The sequence below is a fragment of the Lepidochelys olivacea genome, assembly GCF_965140295.1.
Source record: "Lepidochelys olivacea isolate rLepOli2 genome assembly, chromosome: 3".
Taxonomy (NCBI): domain Eukaryota; kingdom Metazoa; phylum Chordata; order Testudines; family Cheloniidae; genus Lepidochelys; species Lepidochelys olivacea.
The window spans coordinates 204,687,609-204,714,443 of record NC_140413.1 but is presented as its reverse complement, the minus strand read 5'-3'; the positions used below and the strand labels follow the sequence as shown (position 1 = coordinate 204,714,443).

Sequence of the window (26,835 nt, the reverse complement as noted above, 5' to 3'; positions counted from 1 at the left end):
AAATGAATAAAGGGCAACTAAACAGATGTTATGTACAACCATCTGTAAGGATATAAATGTTGTAGCAATATTTAATTATATAAATAACTCAGGAATATTTTCATCTTTAGAAGATGATTGCCTACAAGAAACTGTCAATTCTGCATTAAGATCCCAATACAAACACTTATGCATGTGCTTAAAGAGAAGTACATGTCTGTTTATTTGCAGGTTCAGTGCCTTTGATTTTCTAGTTCTAAAGCTAGCAGGACACACTGTCAGTGAAACAAAACTGCCTTTTACTGTTCAAAAGAAAAAAAAAAGGCTAATAACTTTGATTAAATAAAAATAACAGTAAAATAGTAGTTTAGGTCTGGGTCACATGCAAACTGACCTATCAAGATATGCATAGTAGTCTACAAAGTAACACAAGGCATCAAAGCAAGGAACATTATAAATTGCTTACTCTTTGTTGGCAGATCCATTTTATTTCTATGTTAAACCCGACATCTTCAGGAAGCGATTCCAGAACCTGGATACAATAGTTTTATAAAAAGGTACCAAATCACATGATGCTCATTAAGTACTATTGCTAAGGGTAAATACAGGACAAAAAATGCTGAATCACCACCCAGCAAAGGCCAAAAGTATACCATATACATATATGATTCTTTAACACTTAAAGGCACATGATCCCTTTTCTACTCTGGTCCAAAGTGGGTCAATGGAATAATGAGAACAGCCTTCAGGAATTAGTTACACCATTATCTGCAACTAATTTCTTATGTACTAACACTTTGAGATGTACAGTTATTTACAATTTACAAATACTTAGTGCATACTTTTCTGTCTGGCTACTTATTATATATGTTTTTGTTTTATATAAAAAACAATTGCTCTGATACATGAAAAAAAAGTCACAATTTCCCTGGTTAACCACCAAAAACTATCTGGCACAGCAGACAAGATTCCCTTGTCTAGGCCAGTTTGTTATTCATTTTGTTCATGTTTACCTCTCAGACAAAAGAAAGATTTAACTACTTTCATTTGGATTTGGAAGAATAGTACCCAGCAATTGCTGTAAGGGGCAAATAGAAGCACAGTTCAAGAAAAAAGAGTTTCAAGAATTATCACAGACTAAGTCTGGTAAACAGTTTCTGAAGAAAAAGCCAACTCAAAAATACAAACTTTGGCAAAGATTAGTTATTAACAGAATATACTGCAACTGTGCTAAGTAGCAGTAGCTAAGTGGTGAAGGAATGTAATTCTAAAGCTAAAGTTTTGAAAAGTGACCACCAATTGTGGATGCCCCAAATTTGGTGCCCAATTTCACTCCTCCCCCCGAGGTAGGATTTTCAGAGATTGTAAGCACCTGCAGGTCCCAAAAACTTTTAGAGTTATGGATGAACAGGATTTCTGAAAAGCAGACCCTAGGTACCAAGCTGGGCACCTAAAAACTGAGCCATCCATAATTAGTGACCACTTTTGAAAATTCTGGCCCATAGCCTCCTTTTACTGCCACTACACCCATTTTCTTTGGCTTTAATGCACTGCTGCCGGTAAAAAGCTTCCTGTCCAGTGCTGAGAAGAAGTATTTCATTAGCCACCAGTGAGCTCCTATTGCAGAAAAAATCAGGATGATTCAGGAACGGGAAAGAAATGGAAAAAATTCTTCCAGATCATCTTTTTTGGCTTTTTTGATCTACTGCTTCAATTTTGAGGAAAAGAGCTCCCATTTAGAATTCATGTTGGAAACTGAAGGGGTTTTGAATGTAGCTGATACATTTACAATGCCTATAACAACTACACTGGTTACTTACTAAAGACAAAAAGAAAAAGGAGTACTTGTGGCACCTTAGAGACTAACAAATTTATTTGAGCATAAGCTTTCGTGAGCTACAGCTCACTTCATCGAATGCATCTGATGAAGTGAGCTGTAGCACACGAAAGCTTATGCTCAAATAAATTGGTTAGTCTCTAAGGTGCCACAAGTACTCCTTTTTCTTTTTGTGGATACAGACTAACACGGCTGCTACTCTGAAACCTTACTAAAGAAAGTTATAGCATTTCAGTGCCCCGAACTCTTGTCCACATAGACAGTCAAAAATAAGCTCCATTTTGAACCCTTTCCTCGTCTTGTGACAAAAACCTTTGAAAGTTCTTTTTCTAGACTCCACTTCTCCGTTAAGCATGCAAGAACCCAAACTTATTTATAAATATTTTGAAATTTCCATTTGCCTAGCATTACATTGCTCTACATTGTCTAGTTCTATACTGACTGCTGCTTACCGTCTGGAGAGATGGAAATGGTTGGTTCTCAGAAACAGGGCTTTCCTCCCCTTTAAGAGATGCTGAAATTAAATAAAAAATTTTTAAAAAGGTGAACAGCAGTATTGCCAACCCCCAAATTAGGAGACGGTCTTCAAAATCATAAGATTTTAAAAGATTCACTTTTTTTGAAAAAGAAAAGGAGTACTTGTGGCACCTTAGAGACTAACCAATTTATTTGAGCATGAGCTTTCATGAGCTACAGCTCACTTCATCGGATGCATACCGTGGAAACTGCAGCAGACATTATATACACACAGAGATCATGAAACAATACCTCCTCCCACCCCACTGTCCTGCTGGTAATAGCTTATCTAAAGTGATCATCAAGTTGGAGAGTGAGTTTGTGTGTGTATGGGGGTGGGGGTGGGTGAGAAAACCTGGATTTGTGCTGGAAATGGCCCACCTTGATTATCATGCACATTGTAGGGAGAGTGGTCACTTTGGTGAGCTATTACCAGCAGGACAGTGAGTTTGTGTGTGTGGTTTCTGGAGGGGGGGTGAGAGAACCTGGATTTGTGCAGGAAATGGCCCACCTTGATTATCATGCACTTTGTGAAGAGAGTTGTCACTTTGGATGGGTTATTACCAGCAAGAGAGTGAGTTTGTGTGTGGGGGGGTGGAGGGTGAGAAAACCTGGATTTGTGCTGGAAATGGCCCAACTTGATGATCACTTTAGGTAAGCTATTACCAACAGGACAGTGGGGTGGGAGGAGGTATTGTTTCATGATCTCTGTGTGTATATAATGTCTGCTGCAGTTTCCATGGTATGCATCCGATGAAGTGAGCTGTAGCTCACGAAAGCTCATGCTCAAATAAATTGGTTAGTCTCTAAGGTGCCACAAGTACTCCTTTTCTTTTTGCGAATACAGACTAACACGGCTGTTACTCTGAAACTTTTTTTGAAGTTTGTCTGTTTATTTAACTCCTCCCACCCCACCTCCAATGTGTGTGTGTGACTTAGTGTTGCCAACTCAAACATACAGTGAGTAAGGTGATTTTGGCCCATGCTGCATGAGCTCTTCCTCGAGTACTCAACTGAGATGGGTCCCCCATTGCGCTATGGTCTGTACAAACATAGTAAGAAAGTCATTCCCTGAAGAGCTTACAATTTAGTGCAAAGATTGTGACAGGGGAGCTGCAAGTTGAACTCCGAGGCTACCAGACTTCCTTTAAATGGGAACACCTTTTAATTCCTGCTGAGCTGGATTTCATACTGGTGACCTACGGTTGAAAGGCTCTACAGCTCATTAGCAATGCCTTGAGACATACAGAGCACATCTACACTGCAATAAAAACATCCACAGGTGACCTGTGTCAGCTGACTCAGGCTGCAGGGCTATAAAATTGCCATGTGGACATCCAGGCTCAGGCTGGAGCCCAGGCTCTGGGACTCCATGAGGGGGAAAGGTTCACAGACCCCAGGCTCCAATCCAAGCCTGGACGTCTACACTGCAATTTTGTAGCCCTGCACCCCTAGCCCCACAAGCCCGAGTCAGCTGACATAGGCCAGCCACGGGTGTTTTATTGTAGTGTGAACATACCCACAGTTCTCTATAAGTGCTAATATTATACTTTGAGAATTAAGCTTGTTTTCCAGAAGTTCTGACCTTTTTGGAAATTACACAGACATTATCTTCCATTCAGGAAACAGACACACAGTCTCCCACACATTACTCTAAGACTCCCTATAGAGGTATTTGAATCTGAATCTCATATGCGGTTCTTAAAAGGGACAACTCCCATTAACCAAAGTATAAGCACAAAAAAAATAATGCAACAATAAGTATTAATACCACATGTAAAGTCACTTCTAAATGCAACGTTTTGCAATAGAAAACCATTCCAACTCTTATTTCAGGGTCTTACACTAACTTTTATTCATAGATATAATTTATATTTATTTATTTTCACTGCCACATGGGACATTGTCAGCAGAGTTTAAACCTTCTGTTCCACAGCACAGATCTCGTCCACTTCTGCTAGGGTAATTGCTAAAAGAAAAACCATGCTATTATCCTCAGTAGGAGCCTGTCCATACAGGGAGACGACATACATACAATGCCAGTGGATTACACTAGCATTTGAGAAACCGCCTAACACTGGGCATCAGGGTTCTTGGTTTCTTCCTCTGGTTACAGAGAGTATAGCTAAATATAACAATACCCCTGTATGTTGCCTTTGGGGAATGAGCCAGAGACCTCTGGATGTAAAAACACAAGCCTTCACCAGATTTAACATGGAAATCATAACAAGAGTTGTAAGCTGCTGTGTGTGGTCTAGTTGCTAAAGGGTGACAGAGCCATACTGTTAGCATGGGTTACAGAATCACCTAATTTTCCACGTTCCTTCTTGCAAACTGTGTCAAAGTTGGTAAGATTTGGCTGTTATATTAGACACCTAGATTCGATTCCCAGCTCTGCCTAAAATGACCTTATACACGTTCTCCATTACCCTGTGAAATGGATGAATGATGCTTAACCCCTTCGCCAAGGCAACAGTATGAGACCTTGGCTCATAATTGTGAAGGGCACAGAAATATAAAAGAGCTGAAACTAAAACTCATGGACTCTTGGGCTTGCAGTTCAGTGCACATTCTCCAAGACTACAGTGTAGTATGTGGGGAGCTCACGCTGATTTTGCTTTCCTCAAATTATATAATGGAGGGAGCTATTCACATCATCGCAAGACTGACTATAGAGGTGGCCAAAATCATGTTATTTCCAATAAATTCCAGTTGGCAACACTGCGAATTGCCAACACCTTCTACTGGAAGACATGTATCCAATAAGAACTAGATACAAAAGAATACTATATAAAAATTAAGCTAGTCAACGCATTCTATACATGAAAGTGGCAGACAACAGTTCAGTTGCACAATACTTTAACTGGCATCTCCAGCTAAGTGGTATTACTAAAACTTTTAAAAACAAATTACAGTACATTTATTAGTTCATGATGAACTCAATACATTTTGCCACTTGTACTTTAATTTAATATAGTACACTCTGTGATGCACAGAACTTGGGACAATTTGCTTCTGTATTTGTATACCAGTCCTCAAAATTCAGTAATTTGCAATGTATCTCCTGGGATATGCTAATTAGTAAAGAAGTTAAGGTTCAACTACAGTTTGCATAATGGATTCTGAAAAGGTACGTTTATTTTATGGAAATATTAAAAAAAGTATGTTACCAAGTATGAGCAGGATAACGTCTAACACATGCAATACATACGCAAGCTACAGGTTCAATGAGTGATCTTAAGGAAGGTTTAAAAGACCATAAATCAAATTAAAAAAAAAAATCTCATTTTTCCTGAAGCTTATTATGAAATGCACCAGGAAAAATGGCTGAGAACACAGAATTTTGACATCTGATAAGAAACTCCTGCTTTAGAGACTCCACTAGTTATTCCTATTCCCCCAGGGCCTTGTTTCAATAATGTACTCATGTGTTGAGCAAGCCCAGTAAATTGATGACCGTGTCCACTTCATTACATCAACTGTGCAATGGCAACACAAGTGGCAAACCAATTCAGCTCAGTTTACAAATTTAAATTATTGTGCACTAAAAGTTTTTGTAATGCAGCAAAATTACATATTTCACTGTTATCAGAGCTAACTAAATTCTGGTAATATTTAATTCTGTAGCGAACAGTACTATGAAATTCTGCAGCAATAGAAACAGTGTCATATATTTTGTAACAGACCAAGTTTACTAGCATTTAGGGCACACTGCAAGATCCATCTTTTGTCCCTGGAATATCGGGGGCTGAGAAACTGGCACAGTCAAGAAGTTGTTGGAGGGAAGACACTTGTGGTGATTTTGTTAGTGGAGTAATTACAATTTTTCTTAAATATGTTGGAGGATGGTATTACATGCTATCAGTGATGCCTTTATACATAAACTTCCCTGTGAAAATCGTATGTGACGAATAGCGCTTTCAAGTATTTTAAAATCTCAACTTCCAGTTTCCAAGAATAAACAAAATTGATTGAAAAATAAACATTTCAATGACAATATAAATTCTTATAAGGCAGCAGATAAAGACATTTGTATTTGTACATACCATTGTGATCTTTTAATTTCAATGCAGTCACATGAGCCAGCTAAATATCACAAAAAGAATATATTAAACTAACAAGTATACTTTTATCTGTAGAGACTGTACTATTTTGGTAAAGAACAATTAGATTTTTCCTTTTGAATTCCCTTACACTTGTTTTTAAAAGTTTAAAAGAGTCTACGAAATATGCAGTTCTGGTAGGAAGACAAACGATTCTAATACACATCTATTTTCTTTCCAACTTGCCTATTTTAAGATTTTAGGGAGAAAGTAAAAAATTTTTTATATTGTTTAATCATCGAACCAAAACACTTACAAGTGGACAGGGAGATAAGGATGTAATTTAAAGTTGAGAAGATACAATTTTCATAATGAGCCTTACAAACCTTATGTACTCAGTTTGCAAATGGTCATAACGTGCATCCATGAAAACTCATCTAATCTGTCTTTATACTTTCTGTACTCTGGGCCCACTACAAGCAGATGGCTGACCACAGTTTATGCGATGGGGCCATGTATCTGACTTAAAATACGGTGGGGCTTAGGCTGAGACCCTGCATCCATTCAATTTTCTCTTTGAGGCTGAAGGAGAAAATTAGGTAATTTAAGGAAATAAGAGTACCTAAAATTCTTGTTTCAGCCACATCTTTCCTTGACTCTGAAAGAAGAAGTTTCATCCCGTTTTCAACTCTCATGCTTCCCAGACTTATCTCCTGGTCTCTATTTTTTCCAGAGAATCAATGCCCCCATGGTATCCATAGTGACAGGCCAATACCCTACTCTCCAATTCTGCCTGACCAGGTTAGATTGGATTACGTATCATTCCTAACCTTTGCCCTCAATTGCAAGGTCTGTCTAGATTAAGCCAGGATTATCTGATCTACCCTCAATGTCTTCTCCTAATGCAGACAAACCCCCAAAATATCAAATATAGTTTTTATATCCCTTCTTTGGCAAAGATTCTGAACTATCAGCTTTAAATGACTTCTAACTCCATCGTCAGGCTATTCTATTTTTTTTAAACTCATATTGTTGTAATACTCAATGTTAATTGGTCATCATCTCGGTCTGTTTAGCATGCTGTTCCACCTTTCCACCCAGTATACGAGAGTTATAAGGACAGAACAAGTTGAAAACAAAGTAGCATTCGATCAGAAAATAAGCTATTTGACTAATCACAAGAGCAAAAATACTTTTAAAAATCCTGTTAACGTAAAAAAACACACAAACAAAAAAAACCCTAGTGCCAGATTTTGAGAGTTACTGAGTACCCTCAGCTTCCATTAACTTCTATGCAAGATGCGAATACTTAGCACTTCTGAAAATTAGGCCCTTAACCTCATCTTCAGTTTATTTGGAGTATCATAGTAATGATACTATAGATATGGCCATTGCTTTTTAAACTACCTACTCCCAATCCCTTATATCTTTCTCCAAGAATATACCTTTCCATTAAGTTTTTGGGGAAGTAAAGGAGATCCACTTAGTCATCTACAACTAAGGTAATTTTTTGTGCTCAGTTATTCATATGGCTTAATATTTAAACTCCTGTCTGCACATATAGCTAGTCTTCCATAAGGAATACTCTCTGCTAAACTGGGGGAGGGGGGAGAAGGGGAAGATGGACGACACCAGTCAAATGTTTTTAAATTATTGTGTTCGTGTAGTACATTCAGAGCAGCAGAAAGAGTTCTCTCAGACTAACTATTTCAAAACAAAGGTCTGATATCCAGTTTTAATACAAACATCTACTGTGCAGCAATGTAACAAACTAGCCTACCATGACGACATTACCTTTAATAATTGCAGTTGGTCATACGAGAGTTCTTTTACTGGGATCTCAAACAATTCCAATGGCTCAGCATCGAATTTCTTGGAAAAAATAAATATTTGACATTAAATGTTGAAAATTCACTAGAAAGTATGAAAAGCAATATTACTTTTGTTTCAAGACAGACATCATTAAAGCATTTAGCCAAGCATACTGACAAATATTTTGTTTACCACTGACACTGTTAAAATGGCACTTTATCAGTTTGTGGATGAGACCACCAGTTTTCAAAAGTGGCAGCATGGGCACTTGGATGTGCAAAATAGTAACTGTCTTAGTGCACTTAGTTAAGGCAAAAGTAAGGTTTGCAAGCACAATTTAGGACTTAATTTTCAAGTGGTCATCTATGCACTAGGCTGTGCTGTACATTATTAAAAATTCTTGTAACTGCCTACATTTGTTCATTTAAAAATAACAGATTAATTTATTGATGTTACTCTGCATTCAACCTGAAGTTCACAAGCTGGAAAGTGTACAATAAAAATTCTAAAAACCCAAACACCTCATTTGACAACCCTTCCAAATTTTCGTTTTGAACTTCTCAAAAACATTGATAAAGAGAACACGTCCTAGCTTTCACCTGGTGTCCTCGTGTCCCAAGAACTTCTTTCAAGACATCTGTCCCCGTTTTTCATTTCAAATGTTCCCCCATCCCAACTACAAAGTTTTGGTTCAAGCATTGCTATACTGATTTAAGATGTTTTGTACACCCATTTCATTAATCCCATACTGAGTGCACATTTCATGCTAACCACAGTTCAAGGCCAAAGCTTGTCATCTGTCAGGTGACAATATTACAAGCATAGTATGATGAGTTGTTAACCCAGTGCAAAACACTTGCTCAAGCTTTTCAGTGGAAAGGGGGTGCAGATCTGGCAAGTTCTCCACCTTCACTTCCTCCTTCTCTACGGCTGTCAAACTGTACAGAAGAGGAAAGCAAGGGGAAGACGTAGAAATCTAGTGTCACTTTTTTCAGAAACAATATTTAATGGGCTGTATGCTATGAAACTTGGGAGGTTTAAGAGAAATTCTACAAGCCTGCTGTAAGATTGTGCTCGCCTTAGAGAATTTCTATCATAATCAGTATGCACTACAACAGTGTTGCTCATCCAGTGAATTGCATACAGGGGCCTCAAGACTCCTCACCCTTACTGTGAGAAAGCAGCAGAAAGTTGTTTTGGGAGGTCACAGAAGCAGCTTGCTTCCAGTACGCTCCTTCCTGCTACTATCACTTCTGCCCTAGCTCCATCCTTTCTGACCTACCACTCAACCCCAGAGCAATTCTTCAGCCCCAATTTCCCTCCCCACAATATGTTAAGTACTAAGATAGGGTAAGTTGTGCTTCAAGGGGCTGAAAAGACAAAAAAGGCCAAAAAAAAAAATGCAACTTGCGACACTCCATTATGGCCACAAAGGCTTGCAAGATATGGTGGATTGCAGGAATTTTCTGCTATTTTGTGGGTCATGGACTAAGAGGTTGAGAACCACTGCACTACAGCATGGAAGGAAGTATTTCAGATCACATATGTGAAGTGCCCCTAATGTCAAGATAAAGAATTACTATTAAATTAGCTCATCTTTTGTGGTATATTTTTATGCAAAACAGTCATTTCCAATATATTAAGATTGTATTGTTTGTTTCCATTCCATACTTTTTCTGAGTTACCGAATTATTTTTACAAGACACCTTGGAATTTCAGTCAAATAATTTGAGTTCCAGTAACTGTCACACTAACAGAAATATGGCCAGCACATTCATATATTACCTTTTTCATAGCCATACAACAAGTGAGATCGTGATACACAACAGGCACATGATCCTTAGAAAGATGTACATCAAATTCCACAAATGCTGCTCCCTGCAAAGAAGAAAGAAAGTAAGAACTGCATATATATAAGAACTAGCGAGAGCTCAAAAGAAAGTTTTCAAATTTATAAATTATATATAGCAGGTCAACTGAAATACAATAACTACAGTAGCTGATAAAAGTTAGAGTTCAATATAGCATTGTAGAGAACTATTGGTTATATGTTAGACCAAAATTCTTCAGTTCAACAACTGATAAACAATGTACAGGAAAAAATAACCAGTATGCAAGTCTAATAACTATTATATACTCAATCTCTTAAGGGTTCAAGTGTATGCCAGAGTATTATGCACTCTTCATCGAAGAAAAGCCATGAGAGGAGATACACTTCATATACTGAAATTTACATGCCTTTCCCCTCTCTTACATATAAGCTAAGGTCCGCTTGAAGGTGTGATTCGAGATACTGAAATTGTTGATGAGCCATTCAAGTATCAGTTAAGAACATATGCAACAGCATCAAATAAACGTAATCTATTTGGATTGAGCTAATTTGTTATAGTATAATTATGTAAAAGCATTTAGAAAGTTTGTTCTTTTAAAGAAGAAAGCTGAAGAACTACATGTGCTGCTTTTATTAAAAAAGTCAATTGAAGAGCAATTTTATTTTTGGTTTATTGAAGAGGAATTATTCAGAAGTAAATCAAGTCCTCTAAAGGTAGCACTCATCAGATTCCCACACCTGGATCATATGTTCTCTCTCCATTAGCTTTAGAAGCTAAATAGAAAGTCCAGGATATTTCCACTCCTTCTCTCAAAAGGCTTATTTATACAGTACCTTCACGGAATTAAATTTTTTATTTTCCTTACATCCAATGCTTCAGAGGACTGAAAGACAGGATGCTCAACTTCAGACCACTGCTGGTTTTCTCTCCATTGATAATTCTTGTGTTCCCATCATGGTCACCTAACTCTTTCTTACTCTAGCCACCAAAAGAACATCGGTACAGGTGGATCAGTGGAGAATAAAATAGAATTAGAGCCCATTTCCATTCCTTGAAAGGCTTAGTTTCATAGAAAGACCACATCTCCACTGGACTGAACAGGAACTTTGTTTTAAGTGAATGACTAGTATTAGCACTGGCTAACAAAAATCCCTAACTGAGGGAAGAAGTTACTCACCTTGTGCAGTAACGATTATTCTTCGAGATGCGTGTCCCTGTAGGCATGTCTGCAACCCTGCGCTGCTGATCGGAGAACTTTGGCAGCAGTGTCCGTTCAGCTAGTACGTGTACAGCCCCCCTCCCTCCCTGCGTGCTCAGCCACTAGGCTAACCAGCAGTGTGTGGGCGACCCTCCTCAGTTCCTTCTCTACTGAAATTTATGAGAACTCTGAAGTAGAGGGTGGGTCATGGAGTACCCACAGGGAGACATCTCAAATAATGATCATTACTGCACAAGGGAAGTACCTTCTAGCAATGTCCCTATAGACGTTCCACTGTAAGTGACTCCTCAGCAGTATCCCCCACTGGAGGCTGGGACTTCAGAGTCGATGGATGATAGTACCCTGGCGCCAAATCTGGCATCTGCAGCGAAGTCCCCAGGATGGGATAGTGTTCTGCAGAGGTATGTGCAGATGTCCAGGTAGCTGCTCTGCAGGTGGTGACTAGCTGGGCTTCAGTGACAGAATGGGCTTCAGTGCAGACACACCCTGAGGAGACAATTGTCCAGGTAAGGGTAAATCATAATACCCTAAGAGCGTAGGTGAGTTGCCATTACTGAGAGAACCTTGGAGAATACTCTGGGGACCGATGAGAGGCCAAAGTGACTACTCTGTACTGATAATGGTCTTGGCCTAGTATGAATCTGAGGTATCATCTGACTCTGTATGATCAAAATGGGGAAGTAAGCATCTTGAAGGTTGAGAGACAAGAACCAGTCTCCCTTTTCTAACGCTGGAATAATTGTCACCAAGGTGACCATAGTGAACTTCAGAGCCTTGACAAATTTGTTCAGCCTTTGAGGTGTAGTATGGCTCTCCAATCAGGAAGGAGCAAGAGTAAAAACCTTTGCCTCACAGATGTATGGGCACTTGCTCTAGGACTCTTACACTGAGGAGATGGCCTCTCTCGTCATAGCAGGCTCTCGTGAGAAGGGTGTTAGGGGCTGGGAGGGAGGTGAAGTGGACGGAGTACCCATTTCAAATAATCCTCAGCACTCATTTGTTGGAGGCTCTGTTCCCAGGTGCTGTGGAATGGGGTGAGTTATCCCTAGGGATGAGCGAGGTTTTCCAGCGGCAGATGGTATTGAGGAGAGAGTGGCCTGATGGCACCTCAACCAATCTGTCAAAACTGTCATTTTGAGGTAGATGGCTGTGAAGAAGCAAGTTGAGATCCTAAAGGTTTCCGTACGGGGAACCTGGGCTTCTTTCTTTGGGGTTCATATGATCGTTGAGATGAGTATTGTGATGAATGGAGTCTGAATGAAGGTTCAGTATATTTTCTCTTCTGCCCAGACATGTAGATTCTGAGCATTTGAGAGTAACTCTGCAGTCTTTTAAAATGTGGATGGAAACATCTATCTTCTCAGCGAAGAGTTTTGAAACTTCAAAAGGAAGGTCCTCCATAGTTGTTTGTACCTCCTTGCAGAAACCGGATAAGTGCAGCCAAGAGGCTCGTTTCATCACAACAGCACTAGAGATGGCGTGTGCTGCCATGTCAGCTGCTTCAAGTGCAGACTGGAGTGATGTCTTTGCCACCAATTGGTCTTCATTAACGATGGCTTTAAATTGTTTTGAGAATTTGGTAGCTGCTTAATAAGGGAATTTAGTTTTGAATAGTTTAAGTAACCATATTTTGCCATTAAGGTTGATAGTCTGAATATGGAATTGTAGGATGGCTGATTAACATGTTTTTCCTCCCAAAAAGATCTAGACGTTTCCAGTCCCAGTTGCAGAGGGTAGATTTGAGATGGTGCTGGCGGGCTCGAGTTCACCATGTCCACTAATTAAAAGGTAGGTAGGAGAAAATAAACTGCATCTCTTTTGCTGGCACACAGTACTTTTTTCAGAGTAGCAGCCGTGTTAGTCTGTATTCGCAAAAAGAAAAGGAGTACTTGTGGCACCTTAGAGACTAACCAATTTATTTGAGCCCAACCTGCACATTGGTGGGACTGACACAGGGGTCTGCCATATGAGATTGGCAGGGTCCAAGACAGCCTCGTTAAATCGGGAGGGTTACTCTGGACAAGGCAAAAGAATGTAAAATGTCCACTGTTTATGGTGCGACTCAGTCACCTCTTGTAGTGGTATCTGTAGTGCCTCTGCCACCTGCTGGGATAGCTCCTGAAAAAGCTTAAAGTCATCTGCCAACGCGTCTGGTGATGATGATGAGAAATTAGTCTGGGGGGTAGCTATCTCCTCTACTTCAGCCTCTTGTTCCTCTCTTAATGGTTCAGGGGACTTGGATGCCCTTGATATGGCTGCCGAAGGAGGGTCTCTCCGTGGCTCTTGATAGGCCATGCTAGAGCTATGGGAGGCACAGTGTCTGTGTGCCTGTCAATGGTCCCAGTAGGGCCACTGAGAAGGGGCCCGATGGTAGGTACCATGGCTGCCCATATCAAGGAGGCTGGGGATCAGAGGGGCAGTACAGTTGGAGGTCCATACTGGAAGTGGGTACTGTACGATGAGTGAGAAGAGTGGCATGAAACCATGTCCTCTTGCTCACTATCTGCTCACTAAGTCTGAAGCACTTAGAGGAGAGGAAAGTGATCAGGAACAGTCAGCATGGATTCACCAAGGGCAAGTCATGCCTGACTAATCTAACTGCCTTCTATGACGAGATAACTGGCTCTGTGGATAAGGGGAAAGCAATGGATGTGTTGTTCCTTGACTTCAGCAAAGCTTTTGACACGGTCTCCCACAGTATTCTTGCAAGCAAGCAAGTTAAAGAAGTATGGGCTGGATGAATGGACATAAGGTGGATAGAAAGTTGGCTAGATTGTCGGGATCAACAGGTAGCGATCAATGGCTCCATGTCTAGTTGGCAGCCGGTATCAAGTGGAGTGCCCCAAGGGTTGGTCCTCGGGCCGGTTTTGTTCAATATCTTCATAAATGATCTGGAGGAGGATGTGGACTGCACCCTCAGCAAGTTTGCAGATGACACTAAACTGGGAGGAGAGGTAGATACGCTGGAGGGTAGGGATAGGATACAGAGGGACCTAGACAAATTAGACGATTGGGCCAAAAGAAATCTGATGAGGTTCAACAAGGACAAGTGCAGAGTCCTGCACTTAGGACGGAAGAATCCCATGCACTGCTACAGACTAGGGACCGAATGGGTCGGCAGCAGTTCTGCAGAAAAGGACTAGGGGTTACAGTGGACGAGAAGCTGGATATGAGTCAACAGTGTGCCCTTGTTGCCAAGAAGGCCAATGGCATTTTGGGATGTATATGTAGGGGCATTGCCAGCAGATCGAGGGACGTGATTCGTTCCCCTCTATTCGACATTGGTGAGGCCTCATCTAGAGTAGAGTGTCCAGTTTTGGGCCCCACACTACAAGAAGGATGTGGAAAAATTGGAAAGAGTCCAGTGGAGGGCAACAAAAATGATTAGGGGGCTGGAACACATGACTTATGAGGAGAGGCTGAGAGAACTGGGATTGTTTAGTCTGCGGAAGAGAAGAATGAGGGGGGGATTTGATAGCTGCTTTCAACTACCTGAAAGGGGGTTCCAAAGAGGATGGATCTAGACTGTTCTCAGTGGTAGCTGATGACAGAACAAGGAGTAATGATCTCAAGTTGCAGTGGGGGAGGTTTAGGTTGGATATTAGGAAAAACTTTTTCACGAGGAGGGTGGTGAAGCCCTGGGTTACCTAGGGAGGTGGTGGAATCTCCTTCCTTAGGAATTTTTAAGGTCAGGCTTGACAAAGCCCTGGCTGGGATGATTTAGTTGGATTGGTCCTGCTTTGGGCAGGGGGTTGGACTAGATGACCTCCTGAGGTCCCTTCCAACCCTGATATTCTATGATTCTATCCAACTCAGTGCTTCAAAATGGGGGTGCATGGCATGTTGCCGCCCCCAGATCTGGAGCTCTGGGTGGACTTGGTACTAGGACCCCAGTACCAAGTAGAGGTGAATCCAGTAGAGCAGGTTATGAGATGCCTTATGTTTGTCCAGACCTTTCAGTGTCTGACACATACCAGAAGTCCCGTGGTGCCAAAGATGTCATTACTGGTGGCGGTTGACGGTGCCAAGATATCTGCACCGACGGAGTCCGTGATGTGGACCTGATAGCGTAGTCCATCGGTGTCTAGTGTGCCAAAGACCATACTGATGTAGGCTGAAGAAGCCTTTCCCCTGGCAGATTCTCTGGATTTCTTGCGTGCTGTTCATACCAATGATTCCTTGCCTGTGCCCATATGGTCCTTATGCAGTCCAACATGCTCTGTCGAGTTAAGTCTGGTACCCAAAGCTCGCACAGTACTAAGATGGCTTCGGTACTGTCAATACAGAGAATACTGAGCGAGTCAGATTGTTTTCAACTTGGTTGGGGCTCACTGTGGGAACTCACTGCCCTTTTCTAAAAGGCAGTGTGTGAGTGGCTCAGGGTTGCCTTCTTGGGCTCACTAGCCTTAGATGTAGAGGGCTGTGGTGAGGCTTCCCACCCTTTGTGGTCTTGGCACGGCTCTGAGGGTGGTTGAAGGGCCACCTCCATTAGGAGAAGCTTGAGTCTCAGTTCTCTATACTTTCTGAATCTGGGCTTCAGTTGTTGGCATAAACCACACTTCTGGGGAATGTGGTCCTCTACCAGACAGCGGATGCACTGAGAGTGTGTCAGTCATCGGAATAGATTCCTTACAACTGAGACACGTCTTGAAGCCTGCTGAACTGGGCATACCTTGTCTAGGGGGGTTCCCTAGACAGGGGGGTTGAAGAAAGACTAAGTCTAAATAAAGGGAGGGGTTGGTAAATAAAAGATAAAGGAGAAAAGAAAGGAAAACTCCAAAAAGATAGCTAAAAATTAACAATTCTAAAGAAGTTAAGATCCACTAATGGACAGTGAAAGCTCCCTTGGTAGCCCGGATGGTTGAGAAGGAACTGAGGAGAGTTTGCCCACGCAACTCTGGTTAGCCTCATAGCAGAGTGCGGGGAAAAGAGGGGATGGCGCGGCGGAGGCAGGGCACACAGAGGCCGAACAGACACGGCTATCAAAAGTTCTCCAATCAGCAGTGCAGGGACACAAACCTACAGCGGAGCACCCATAGGGACACTACTCAAAGAAGAAATAATAAATCCGACTTTCCTTAAAAGTCCTTAACATGAATCTGTAGTACATCTGGACTGCAATAACCCTGAAGGCAATGAAACCTGCTCTGCTGCATACTACAATTATTGACATGGCATTTAGACAGCAAATTAACTATGCCACAGCAGAAAGTAACACCCAGAAATCACCTTTCAGCTACAGACCTCAGAGAGCACAGTGACAAGGAAGTGAAACTATCAGAAAGGTCTGTTTCTAGCAGATTTTCAAGGATGTGTAATCTCACAGCAGCATCTCCTCAATAGCCTCACCTCATTCTCAGTGTGAAAAATGGAGTGGGACAAGACATCTCAACCTGCTTACTACCTTCCTTTCAGTCCTTGAGTCCATTAACACTTCCTTCATCTTAGGCGGTGTCTACAATGCCACTTCCAGCGCTAGAACTTTAGTCGGTCGGGGCGGTATTTGTGTTTTGTTTTTAAAAGTCACCAAGAGCGCTCTCCCCAGCGATAAAGCGTGTCTACACTGCCCATGTCACAGCTGCTGCGGCCACGCTGTAATGTGGGCAGTGTAGACATACCTGTCCTCAGATCAGGATCTTTGGACAGGAAAGAAGTCTGAATGCAACCTCAGACTAAATGACAGAATATCCTCACTGTGAATTCTAAATGAATATCCCCCAAATTAACCATCCAATCTTTAAAATGTCAGAGGTACTAGTTCTCATTGAAAACAAGTAAAAATTAGACTTCAATATCATACACATTTTGAAAAAATGAAAGATTTAATTTTTCAAACTCATCTCCAAAATGTCTTTTCCAATTAACCTCCGAGGCCACAAACCTGCAAAGACTTATGCAAATCAACTTTATATACCCGACCAGTCCCCACCAGATGAAATCCCGGCCCTACTGAAGTCAGTGCAAGTTTATCCACGGATTTCAGAGTCAGAATATTGCCTATTGCCTTCAGTAGGCTACTCACATGCTTAAAGTTACTCACTACATGTGAGTCTTTGTAGAATTTGGGGTTAGCTCTCTAAAGTTCTCCATGTGTTAAAATTTTCAGATGTTCCTTTTAAGGTGGAAAGGTGAGTTTGAGGACGAAAGTCTAAAAAGTGAGCTTATAAAAGAAAGTAACAACCATGCCTATGGAGTTGCTATCAAAGCTCCATATTTCGTGTATTTGACTATTCTTTTCACTTAACATTTTCCTGACTGAACTGCTGAATCACTAGATCCTCAACACAACAAATAGCTTATTTTCATATACACCCACACGTACATGGCTAGCAGCATTCCGCAGAGAAGCAATAGTGTTCTCCTGCACTTTAGCGAGTCTGAAATAGAAACAGAGGAAAAAATTGTTAAGGCTGTGCACACACACACGCAATTTGAGTTTTAAAGGAACACTCAAATTTAGAATAAAATCACTTAAAATCAATTATGAGTTTTTCATAAAAATTGACCTGGCAAACCTATTTACACAATTGGATACCTACAAAAATGAAGTAGGTGGGACTCAACAAAATATCACAATTCAGGACACATGAACTTACTTGGTAGTTGTTGTAGAGTTTCCTGCGCCCCTATGTCCAACATCTAGTGTTGTTCTTGGTTTCCAGTATTTAGCATATGAAGCTATCATATCACAACTGTATCCCGAGATCGGCTTTATAATTATATAGTCCACTATAAAGAAAACAAACATTGTTTTGAATTGTTTCAGAGTAACAGCCGTGTTAGTCTGTATTCGCAAAAAGAAAAAGGAGGACTTGTGGCACCTTAGAGACTAACCAATTTATTTGAGCATAAGCTTTCGTGAGCTACAGCTCACTTCATCGGATGCATACCGTGGAAACTGCAGAAGACATTATATACACAGACCATGAAACAATACCTCCTCCCACCCCACTCTCCTGCTGGTAATAGCTTATCTAAAGTGATCACTCTCCTTACAAGGTGTATGATAATCAAGATGGGCCATTTCCAGCATAAATCCAAGTTTAACCAGAACATCTGGGGGGAGGGGGGGGAGGAAAAAACAAGGGGAAATAGGCTACCTTGCATAATGACTTAGCCACTCCCAGTCTCTATTTAAGCCTAAATTAATAGTATCCAATTTGCAAATGAATTCCAATTCAGCAGTTTCTCGCTGGAGTCTGGATTTGAAGTTTTTTTGTTGTAAGATAGCGACCTTCATGTCTGTGATTGCGTGACCAGAGAGACTGAAGTGTTCTCCAACTGGTTTATGAAGGTTATAATTCTTGATATCTGATTTGTGTCCATTTATTCTTTTGCGTAGAGACTGTCCAGTTTGGCCAATGTACATGGCAGAGGGGCATTGCTGGCACATGATGGCATATATCACATTGGTGGATGTGCAGGTGAACGAGCCTCTGATAGTGTGGCTGATGTTATTAGGCCCTGTGAAGGTGTCCCCTGAATAGATATGTGGGCACAGTTGGCAACGGGCTTTGTTGCAAGGATAGGTTCCTGGGTTAGTGGTTCTGTTGTGTGGTATGTGGTTGTTGGTGAGTACTTGCTTCAGGTTGGGGGGCTGTCTGTAGGCAAGGACTGGCCTGTTTCCCAAGATTTGTGAGAGCGTTGGGTCATCCTTCAGGATAGGTTGTAAATCCTTAATAATGCGTTGGAGGGGTTTTAGTTGGGGGCTGAAGGTGACGGCTAGTGGCGTTCTGTTATTCTCTTTGTTAGGCCTGTCCTGTAGTAGGTGACTTCTGGGAAGTCTTCTGGCTCTATCAATCTGTTTCTTCACTTCCGCAGTTGGGTATTGTAGTTGCAAGAATGCTTGATAGAGATCTTGTAGGTGTTTGTCTCTGTCTGAGGGGTTGGAGCAAATGCGGTTGTATCGCAGAGCTTGGCTGTAGACAATGGATTGTGTGGTGGGAGAGTGGGGTGGGAGGAGGTATTGTTTCATGGTCTCTGTGTATATAGTGTCTTCTGCAGTTTCCACAGTATGCATCTGATGAAGTGAGCTGTAGCTCACGAAAGCTTATGCTCAAATAAATTGGTTAGTCTCTAAGGTGCCACAAGTCCTCCTTTTCTTATTGTTTTGAATGTCATAAAAAGGTGATGGTTTTAAGTAAAGCAGTCCGGCTATATCTCTGGAGCTGATTCAGAGCCACTGCACTTGAGAATTTACTGCAAGTCTACAGAATTCCCTGATGTACAGTAACTATGCACTCATGCTAGGAAATTATCTTTAAATACCACCACAGCCATCTCAGAGTGAAGAAACAGAAATTAAATGGAGGTAATTTCTAACACATTAGGCTATGCATTATGAAATCATTGGACTAAATGGCCAAACACAGCACTTTAAACAAAACTGTCTGTCTAATTTTAAGGTAGCTTATATTGAAGTTCTTGTTTTGTATCAATCATACCTCTTACTTTTCCAATGGTTTTTCTTGAAATTCTACTCATAATAGGAAGTGTGAGAATTCCAGCACTCTTTCCCAGTTCTGCAATCGTGGAGGATAAGAGGCATGCAGAACCCACATGGCCTGGAAGTTCATCTCCTTGTAATACCCTTTCGCTTAGATCTTCCTAAAAATGAAGAGTATTAAGTTTTCTTTTTAAAAAACAGAACAAAACATTAAAATTACAGCTATATGAATGACAATATAAACTCTCCATAGTCATGGAAACTTTGCTCGTCGGGCAGATGTAGACAAGCACTGATATAATATGAAACATACCCATCTAGTGTGCTTCGTTATTAGATCCCTCCTTTTAAACTCAAAATGTACCTGTGTTACACACAAACCTGATTTCATTGTTACTGTAAATTATCAGAAATATGAAATCCTAATTTGATAGAATTACAGGGAAAAAAATTATTTAAGAGACCCTTACAGAATTTCAGCCACTCTCTTTTGGTTTGCAGAGTTTATTTTGGCTTTATGACATAAAGCCCAGTATTTTATTCAGGACTTACAGTTAAACTAGGTTATTAAATATATGATTACGCTATATACAGTATTTTTCTGGGGGAAGGAAAAGGTCAAAGGCTATGCAGGCAGAATTATGCATTTGACTGTTGCCAAAGTCAGTAATTATTTAATCAATTTTCAAATTTAGTATAAGCTCTAATGGTGTATATATAGATAAGTATATGCATAACGAAGATACTGAATTATAAGTAATGAAATATTTGCTTCGCCTACAAATGGCTTGCTACAGCCAAAACTTTAAGGATTTAAAGATTATTAAATCTTGCAGAAAAACATCATATGAGAGCCCAACACAACAAACAGGCGAAGAGAACAACTGCAGATGAAAATAAGTGGTTACTTTACTACCTCTCTAGTAAGTAAGTTAAAGACTTTGATAATTGTAATAGTTATCTCATAATTTTATGATACAACCTCATCAGGTCTTCTGTAATCTTACTGAAAAAGACACGCAAGTCAAACTATGGATACCTATTTTTTTTTTTTTAGATGCAAGTTAGAATTAGAAGAACCAATCAGCCTACCTAACTGCAGGGCAGCATGATGTCACACTAAGATCTTAGTCTGCGCACTGCTTCCGAGCAAGCAGGAACTGAAAGTGTTATGGAATCAGCACACTCAGTCCCAGGGAATGAAGCACTTTGAAGTCATTAGTGGATGCACAGAATCAACTCTGGAATTACCAGCTACACAGCCAGCATTTTCTGGACTCAGGTGGTTCCATTTGCAAAATATAATCAAATTCAGATAAAACTGTTGAGGAAAGGGAGGCAGGGTCCACATATTCACTCTCCAAAAGAGGAAAATACTTCTGATATTAACTACATTGAGAGAATTCTGGATTTAAATCCGGTCTTTAACAGATTATCTGGAAGGTGGCCCGAATGTCACTGAACACTATTGCTCCATTACATATGTTCTATGTAATCTATGTAATGATCTATATGATCAAGTACTTCACATCCAGGCCATTATGCAGAAAGAAATGAGAGGATGAATGAACTACCCAAATCCTCATCAGTCCCACAAGTTGTCTTGGCCAACAATTGGCACAGGACAGCTCCTTGAATACAGTGTACCTGCATAAACTGAATATACAGTAAGCTGGAACACAAAACACATCAGACCAGCCTACAGGGACCATGGAAAACTAATATAAAACAGGTATTTTAATACATTTTAAAAATATTTACTTTGGGGAGCTACTCTACCTATGAGGTTCACTTCCATTCACAGAAGACCAATTTCCATGAAGACTGCCTGAGAAAGCCTACAGGGTCAAACACATCAATTAACAGTATTGTGCTACATGCCTATAATAAAACCTTCACTGACACTGAATCCTTTTGTTACTGAAGCAGACTGTGGGGGAGAGATCTGAATATTGATGCAAAAATTTTGAAAAATTGTAATTTTAATATTAGGTCATGAAATTTGCCTGTGCCTTTACTGAAAAAGTTACAATATATTTATCATTACTTTCATACAGATAATGCTTATAGAAAAAAGGTACCTCAATATGCCTACATTTTTATTTCGTTATGTGAAATATTCAAGCGAACCAAAGGAATTCCAGGAAACTTCTACTTTATTTCCCAAGGACAAGCAAGTGTTAGAAAAGATAAACACGACTTTGCTCTTGAAGATCTTAAACTCTTAGCGATATTTACAGAGACTCTGGAATACAGCTTTATAACTTCTATTTCACTTTAATATTCTATGCTGTTTTCTTTTGTGCTATATTGGAAAAGTGTATAAAAGTGTTATTATGGTTCATGCTTTGTATAGAATATTTGATGAGAGTAATTACAAGTTGTAAAGCAGTAGGTTGTAAATAGGGCTGTCAATCAGCACTAATGCATACAATTAACTCAATACAAATTAATGCGTTTTTTGTGTTTTTTTGTTTTTTTTAAAAAACAAGCGTTAATCGCACACCAGGGCACTGTGTTCAAGGGGATGCTGCTACATGCCTCTGGGACAGGAATGCCCCTCCTGTTGCTACCCTGATCCACTGCTGCTCCTGCCTTTTCCCGCACCCATGGAGTTGCCCTGGCCAAGCTGTTCCAGACCGGGAGCCTACCTCAGTCTGCTGATCAGGTAAGGTGAGCTATTACCAGTGGGGGGTCGGGGATGGGGATGGACAGGGACACCACGACTTTTTGTAGTGATAATCAAGGTGGGCCATTTCCAGCAATTGATCAAGAACATCTGAGGAACAGCGGGGGGGGGGGGGGGGGAATAAACATGGGGAAAAGAGTTTTACTTTGTGTAATGACCCATCCACTCCCAGTCTTTATTCAAGCCTAATTACTCACCTTACCTGATCACTCTCCTTACAGTGTGTATGGTAACACCCATTGTTTCACGTTCTCTGTGTATATAAATCTCCCCACTGTATGTTCCATTGAATGCATCCGATGAAGTGAGCTGTAGCTCACGAAAGCTTATGCTCAAATAAATTTGTTAGTCTCTAAGGTGCCACAAACACTAATTTGCAAAAAGAAAAGTAGTACATCTTATCACAGACAAGGACACCCCCCCCCGTACCCAATGTGAGTTAGTCCAGATACGATCTTTCTCTCAAGAAAAGAGACTTTGTAAGATATTTATGTCTGGAAAGAGACCTGGTTGAATAAAAGAATGTGAGGATGTTTCATGTAGAACACCGCAAAAAGTAGTAATGCTCAGGATGTGCTATCCGAGATATAAACCAAATCATAAAAATGAATCATTTAGCCCTCATCTTCACAAAGAAAAACCTTAGTTTAAACTCAAAGAATTCTAAAATCAATTTCAATATGAATATTTCATTTTGAACATCAACTGAAGTCATCATTCTTTAGTCTTTGAGAACATTTATGGTCAGATGTTTTACAGAAGATATTGGTCACTTCAAACTCACGTTTCCACTTAAAGGTAAAAACCTTTGCTGTTTCTCAAGTGATTAAGATGGCATAAGTTTCTTTTAAAATGTATATTTGCAAATATTTTGTATCTAATTGCAAACCTTCATATAATAACTGCTTGATATTATTATATGAATAGTATGTACAAGTATAGCACAGTCATTTGATGCTAAACTAATTACTAATTCAGGAAGCCATTTAAATACAGACTATTTATATTCGTGTGAAATTAATCACTGACAGTGCCCAAGCAAACACTCATCCACTTTTGGAAGACAAGAATTCTCTCTCCAAACTCTGTTAAGAGTCAATGACTTTAACACTGAAGCCTTTATAAGAGCTACTTAATTTGAAAAAACCTGTTTGAGGACTAAAACAGAAGAAACAGAAGTGTTTGGACTTTTTGAAAATAAAATTATATATTAATGGTCAAAATCTAATAAAACTGAGACTGTCAGAAAGTGGACTAAATAAAAAGAAACTTTTGATTGGTTAAAAACTATCTGAATATTTCCTGCCACAAAAATACAGAAAATTGTATATGTATTAACAAACTATATATTCTTAAAGATGAAGGGGCTGCTAGAACTACCATGAAGACACAAAACCAATTAAAGGGTGACAGCAATCAACCTGGAATCTAAACAAGCTTACAGAGGTGTTTTCTCTTATAATTTTACAGAACTAGGAAGGAGAAGAGTATAAAACTCTGGAGTGAGTACCCCTTATACACACCCTATTACTCTGCTTAGACAGCAAGCACTTTGCAACTCATCCTGTCCATCTCTACAAACAAGCTGCCACAGACACATAAGAAACAGAGCAGACTCAAAAAGAAACCAACCCAAGGAAAATCTTCCCAAAAACTTCAACAGGGATTGGTGAGAGAAAGTTAACTAAGACATTGTCAAACTATTAGATTTAAAAAAAAAAAAAAACAAAAAACAAAAAAACAAAAAAAAACCCTTGTAATTATTTTGTTGGAATAGTGAAATGATGTTGTAACTTAAAATAGTAGCAGTTTTTCTCCTGCTAATCACCAAGTGGTTAGTCCATGTATTCCTGCACAGAAGACAGATGATAAATATTGGTAAACAGAAATAGTGGGAGTTACGTGGATTTAAAGTTCTTAATAATGGTTAACTGGCTTGTCTCAAGACAGCTCCTTAAATGGCTTCTTCTAAGGAACTGATTTAAATATCTTCTTTGATTTCATAGATGTAGTTATAGTTGCTTCTTTACCAACTGACTGGCTATTTATTAATAACCAACAGGTACACCTGCCCTGACAAATTATTTTGACCATCTATAAACATTCTTAGTTAACTACAAATATACTGAAGTCACAATATATTGATGATATGGAAGAGATTGTAATGGAAGTAACCAGTTTATCACTTGCTCTCCGTCACTTGCATTTTGTTTAATGTTTTCCTTTTTGGTAATAAAGTAGCTCTGGTTAACAACAGTGATTATTTTGCTCGGTCTTAATCACAGGGACTCTTAAGGTATGTAAAGAACTCCTTGACTAAACAGTGGGACCCATACCCCTGAGTTGGCAGTAAGTGAAACAATTAGGAAGAAATGGTCTACTCTCTTTTCTGGACGAGCGGCTCGCAACCTTTTCAAACTACTGTACCCCTTTCAGGAGTCCGAGTTGTCTTGAGTACCCCCAAGTTTCAACTCACTTTAAAACTATTTGCTTACACTATCAGACAAAAATACAAAAAAGTGTCACAGCAGACTTACTGAAAAATTGCTTTCTTATTTTTACCATATAACTATAAAATAAATCAATTGGACTATAAATATTGTACTTGAATTTCAGTGTATAATATATAGAGCAGTATAAACAAGTAATTGTCTATATGAAATTTTAGTTTGTACTGACTTCTTCTGTAGCCCGTTGTAAAACTAGGCAAATATATAGATGAGTTGATGTACCCCCTGAAACACCTTGTGTACCCCCAGGGGTACAAATATGCCTGGCTGAGAACCACTTCTCTGGACTAAATATTTTTAGTAATTTTTAAAATAAAATTGCTAGCTGTTCAGCTATTTAAAATTACCTCTTCCTGCACCAAAGACTCATCACTTCCTAACACACATGCCAGACAAGTACTCACTTCAAAAAAGTCGAAGATTAATTCCAAGTTATCTGGTTCCATTGTCTGTATACTGTATTCTGTCCATCGATCAGGCTGCAAACCATAACCACATTCTGGCTGAGAGTGCCGAGATTTGTATTCAGTATCACTTATTAAGGAGATCTCCAGAGTGTTTGACATTTTCTGAGTAACAGTTTTATCTTGGTTGTCATCGTCATCATCTTCCTCCAAGCCTTCCAGAGTCAGCTTCACCCTATGCACCAAAAAGAAAAACAAATCAGATGCTAGAAAATTAGCGAAGCATCCTCAGTGACAGCAACAACTCAAAAGCCTACAAAATACTAGATTAGTAGATCCAGTAGGATTCTGCCCCACAAAAACTTTATATGCCATTGTACTACCTATATTTCCCTAAACATCATGATGACCAAGATCTCAAGGCAACATTAGTGGGATAATACTTCCCTACTCCTCCCATCCTGGAGCCATTACTCTCTAGTTATACTTTCCAAACCACCTCTACAGATTTAGATTTTAACCTCATAGTTTATGCTTTTGCACATCACAAAAGCTCAAGACACTGCGTAAGGTTTTCAAAAATGCCTATGTGACTTAGGAGAATTGGAGTTGTCTACATGCATTAGTGTGCAGCAAGCCACAGTGTGACTCTATAGTGTGCTAGTTTGCTGCACTAACACACCAAGTGGACCTGCTACGGTGCACTAAAAGTTTTGCAGTCCTAAAGAGGAGGATGTCAAAGTGCACAATAGAACTTTTAATGTAGCAGGGTCCACATGGCAAGCTAGCACACAGCAAATAGCAGGCTGTAGACTCACCCTGGCTTGCTGCATACTAATTCACCATGTAGACAACCCCTAAGGATATGCCTATGCTACAAACAAGGGGTGTGGTCTGCAGCTCATGTACACCTACCCACGCCCTCTTTCATCCGGGCTAGCATGCTAAAAACAGCATAGCCACAGCAGCCTAGGCACTGGCAGCACAGGCTAGCTGCTGAGTACATACTGTAACATTCTGTACCTCAAAATAGCACCCTGGAACCCCCATAATCACCACTGTACAAAACATATAATCATGTCACAAAGTATGCCTTGTGCAGTATCATTTGAGAAGTCATGATCTGTTGATTACTACTACCCTACGGGATTGTGTGAATCTGAAGTATTGTTTTGTGTGTGTTACTGAAATATGCTGTGAAGTTGGGAGACACCCACAGCCAGCCTTTCAGTGGCAACCTAGTAAAACGGATTTATATCAGGACCAGCCAGACATTTGTTGATGACCCACTGAGAAGAATCCACTCTCCCAGAGAAGACACATACACAATTGGGGCTGCCTAACTCCCTCACAGCAAGGATCTTTCTAGCAACTGGAAGAAAGTATAGAAGAGGGACAGTGACATCATTTGGCCTCTCCTCTCCATCTCAACACCTCGAAGACTGTCTGGAAGACAAAAGACTTTGAATTGGGGAGATAGGTCCCAGGCTGGGAAGGAAATCCACCCTATGTATTGGAACTGTAAGATGCCTGTAACACCTATTAGGG

The 26,835-nt window shown here is 40.1% G+C and overlaps 1 protein-coding gene across 3 annotated transcripts in view; it reads right to left on the bottom strand.

Annotated features, from left to right (window-relative positions):
- GPCPD1 (glycerophosphocholine phosphodiesterase 1) overlaps positions 1-26,835 on the bottom strand; it is a 79,726-nt gene that overhangs the window by 13,073 nt on the left and 39,818 nt on the right. For all 3 annotated transcript variants that reach the window (XM_084623407.1, XM_084623405.1, XM_084623406.1), the window contains exons 8-16: positions 25,288-25,522; positions 19,683-19,845; positions 17,835-17,967; positions 17,561-17,615; positions 9,973-10,065; positions 8,170-8,247; positions 6,379-6,418; positions 2,269-2,330; positions 446-511 (exon numbers count right to left, since the gene is read on the bottom strand). In XM_084623407.1, coding sequence (XP_084479533.1) covers positions 446-511; positions 2,269-2,330; positions 6,379-6,418; positions 8,170-8,247; positions 9,973-10,065; positions 17,561-17,615; positions 17,835-17,967; positions 19,683-19,845; positions 25,288-25,522 — 925 coding nt within the window. The remainder of the gene's footprint in view (positions 1-445; positions 512-2,268; positions 2,331-6,378; positions 6,419-8,169; positions 8,248-9,972; positions 10,066-17,560; positions 17,616-17,834; positions 17,968-19,682; positions 19,846-25,287; positions 25,523-26,835) is intronic.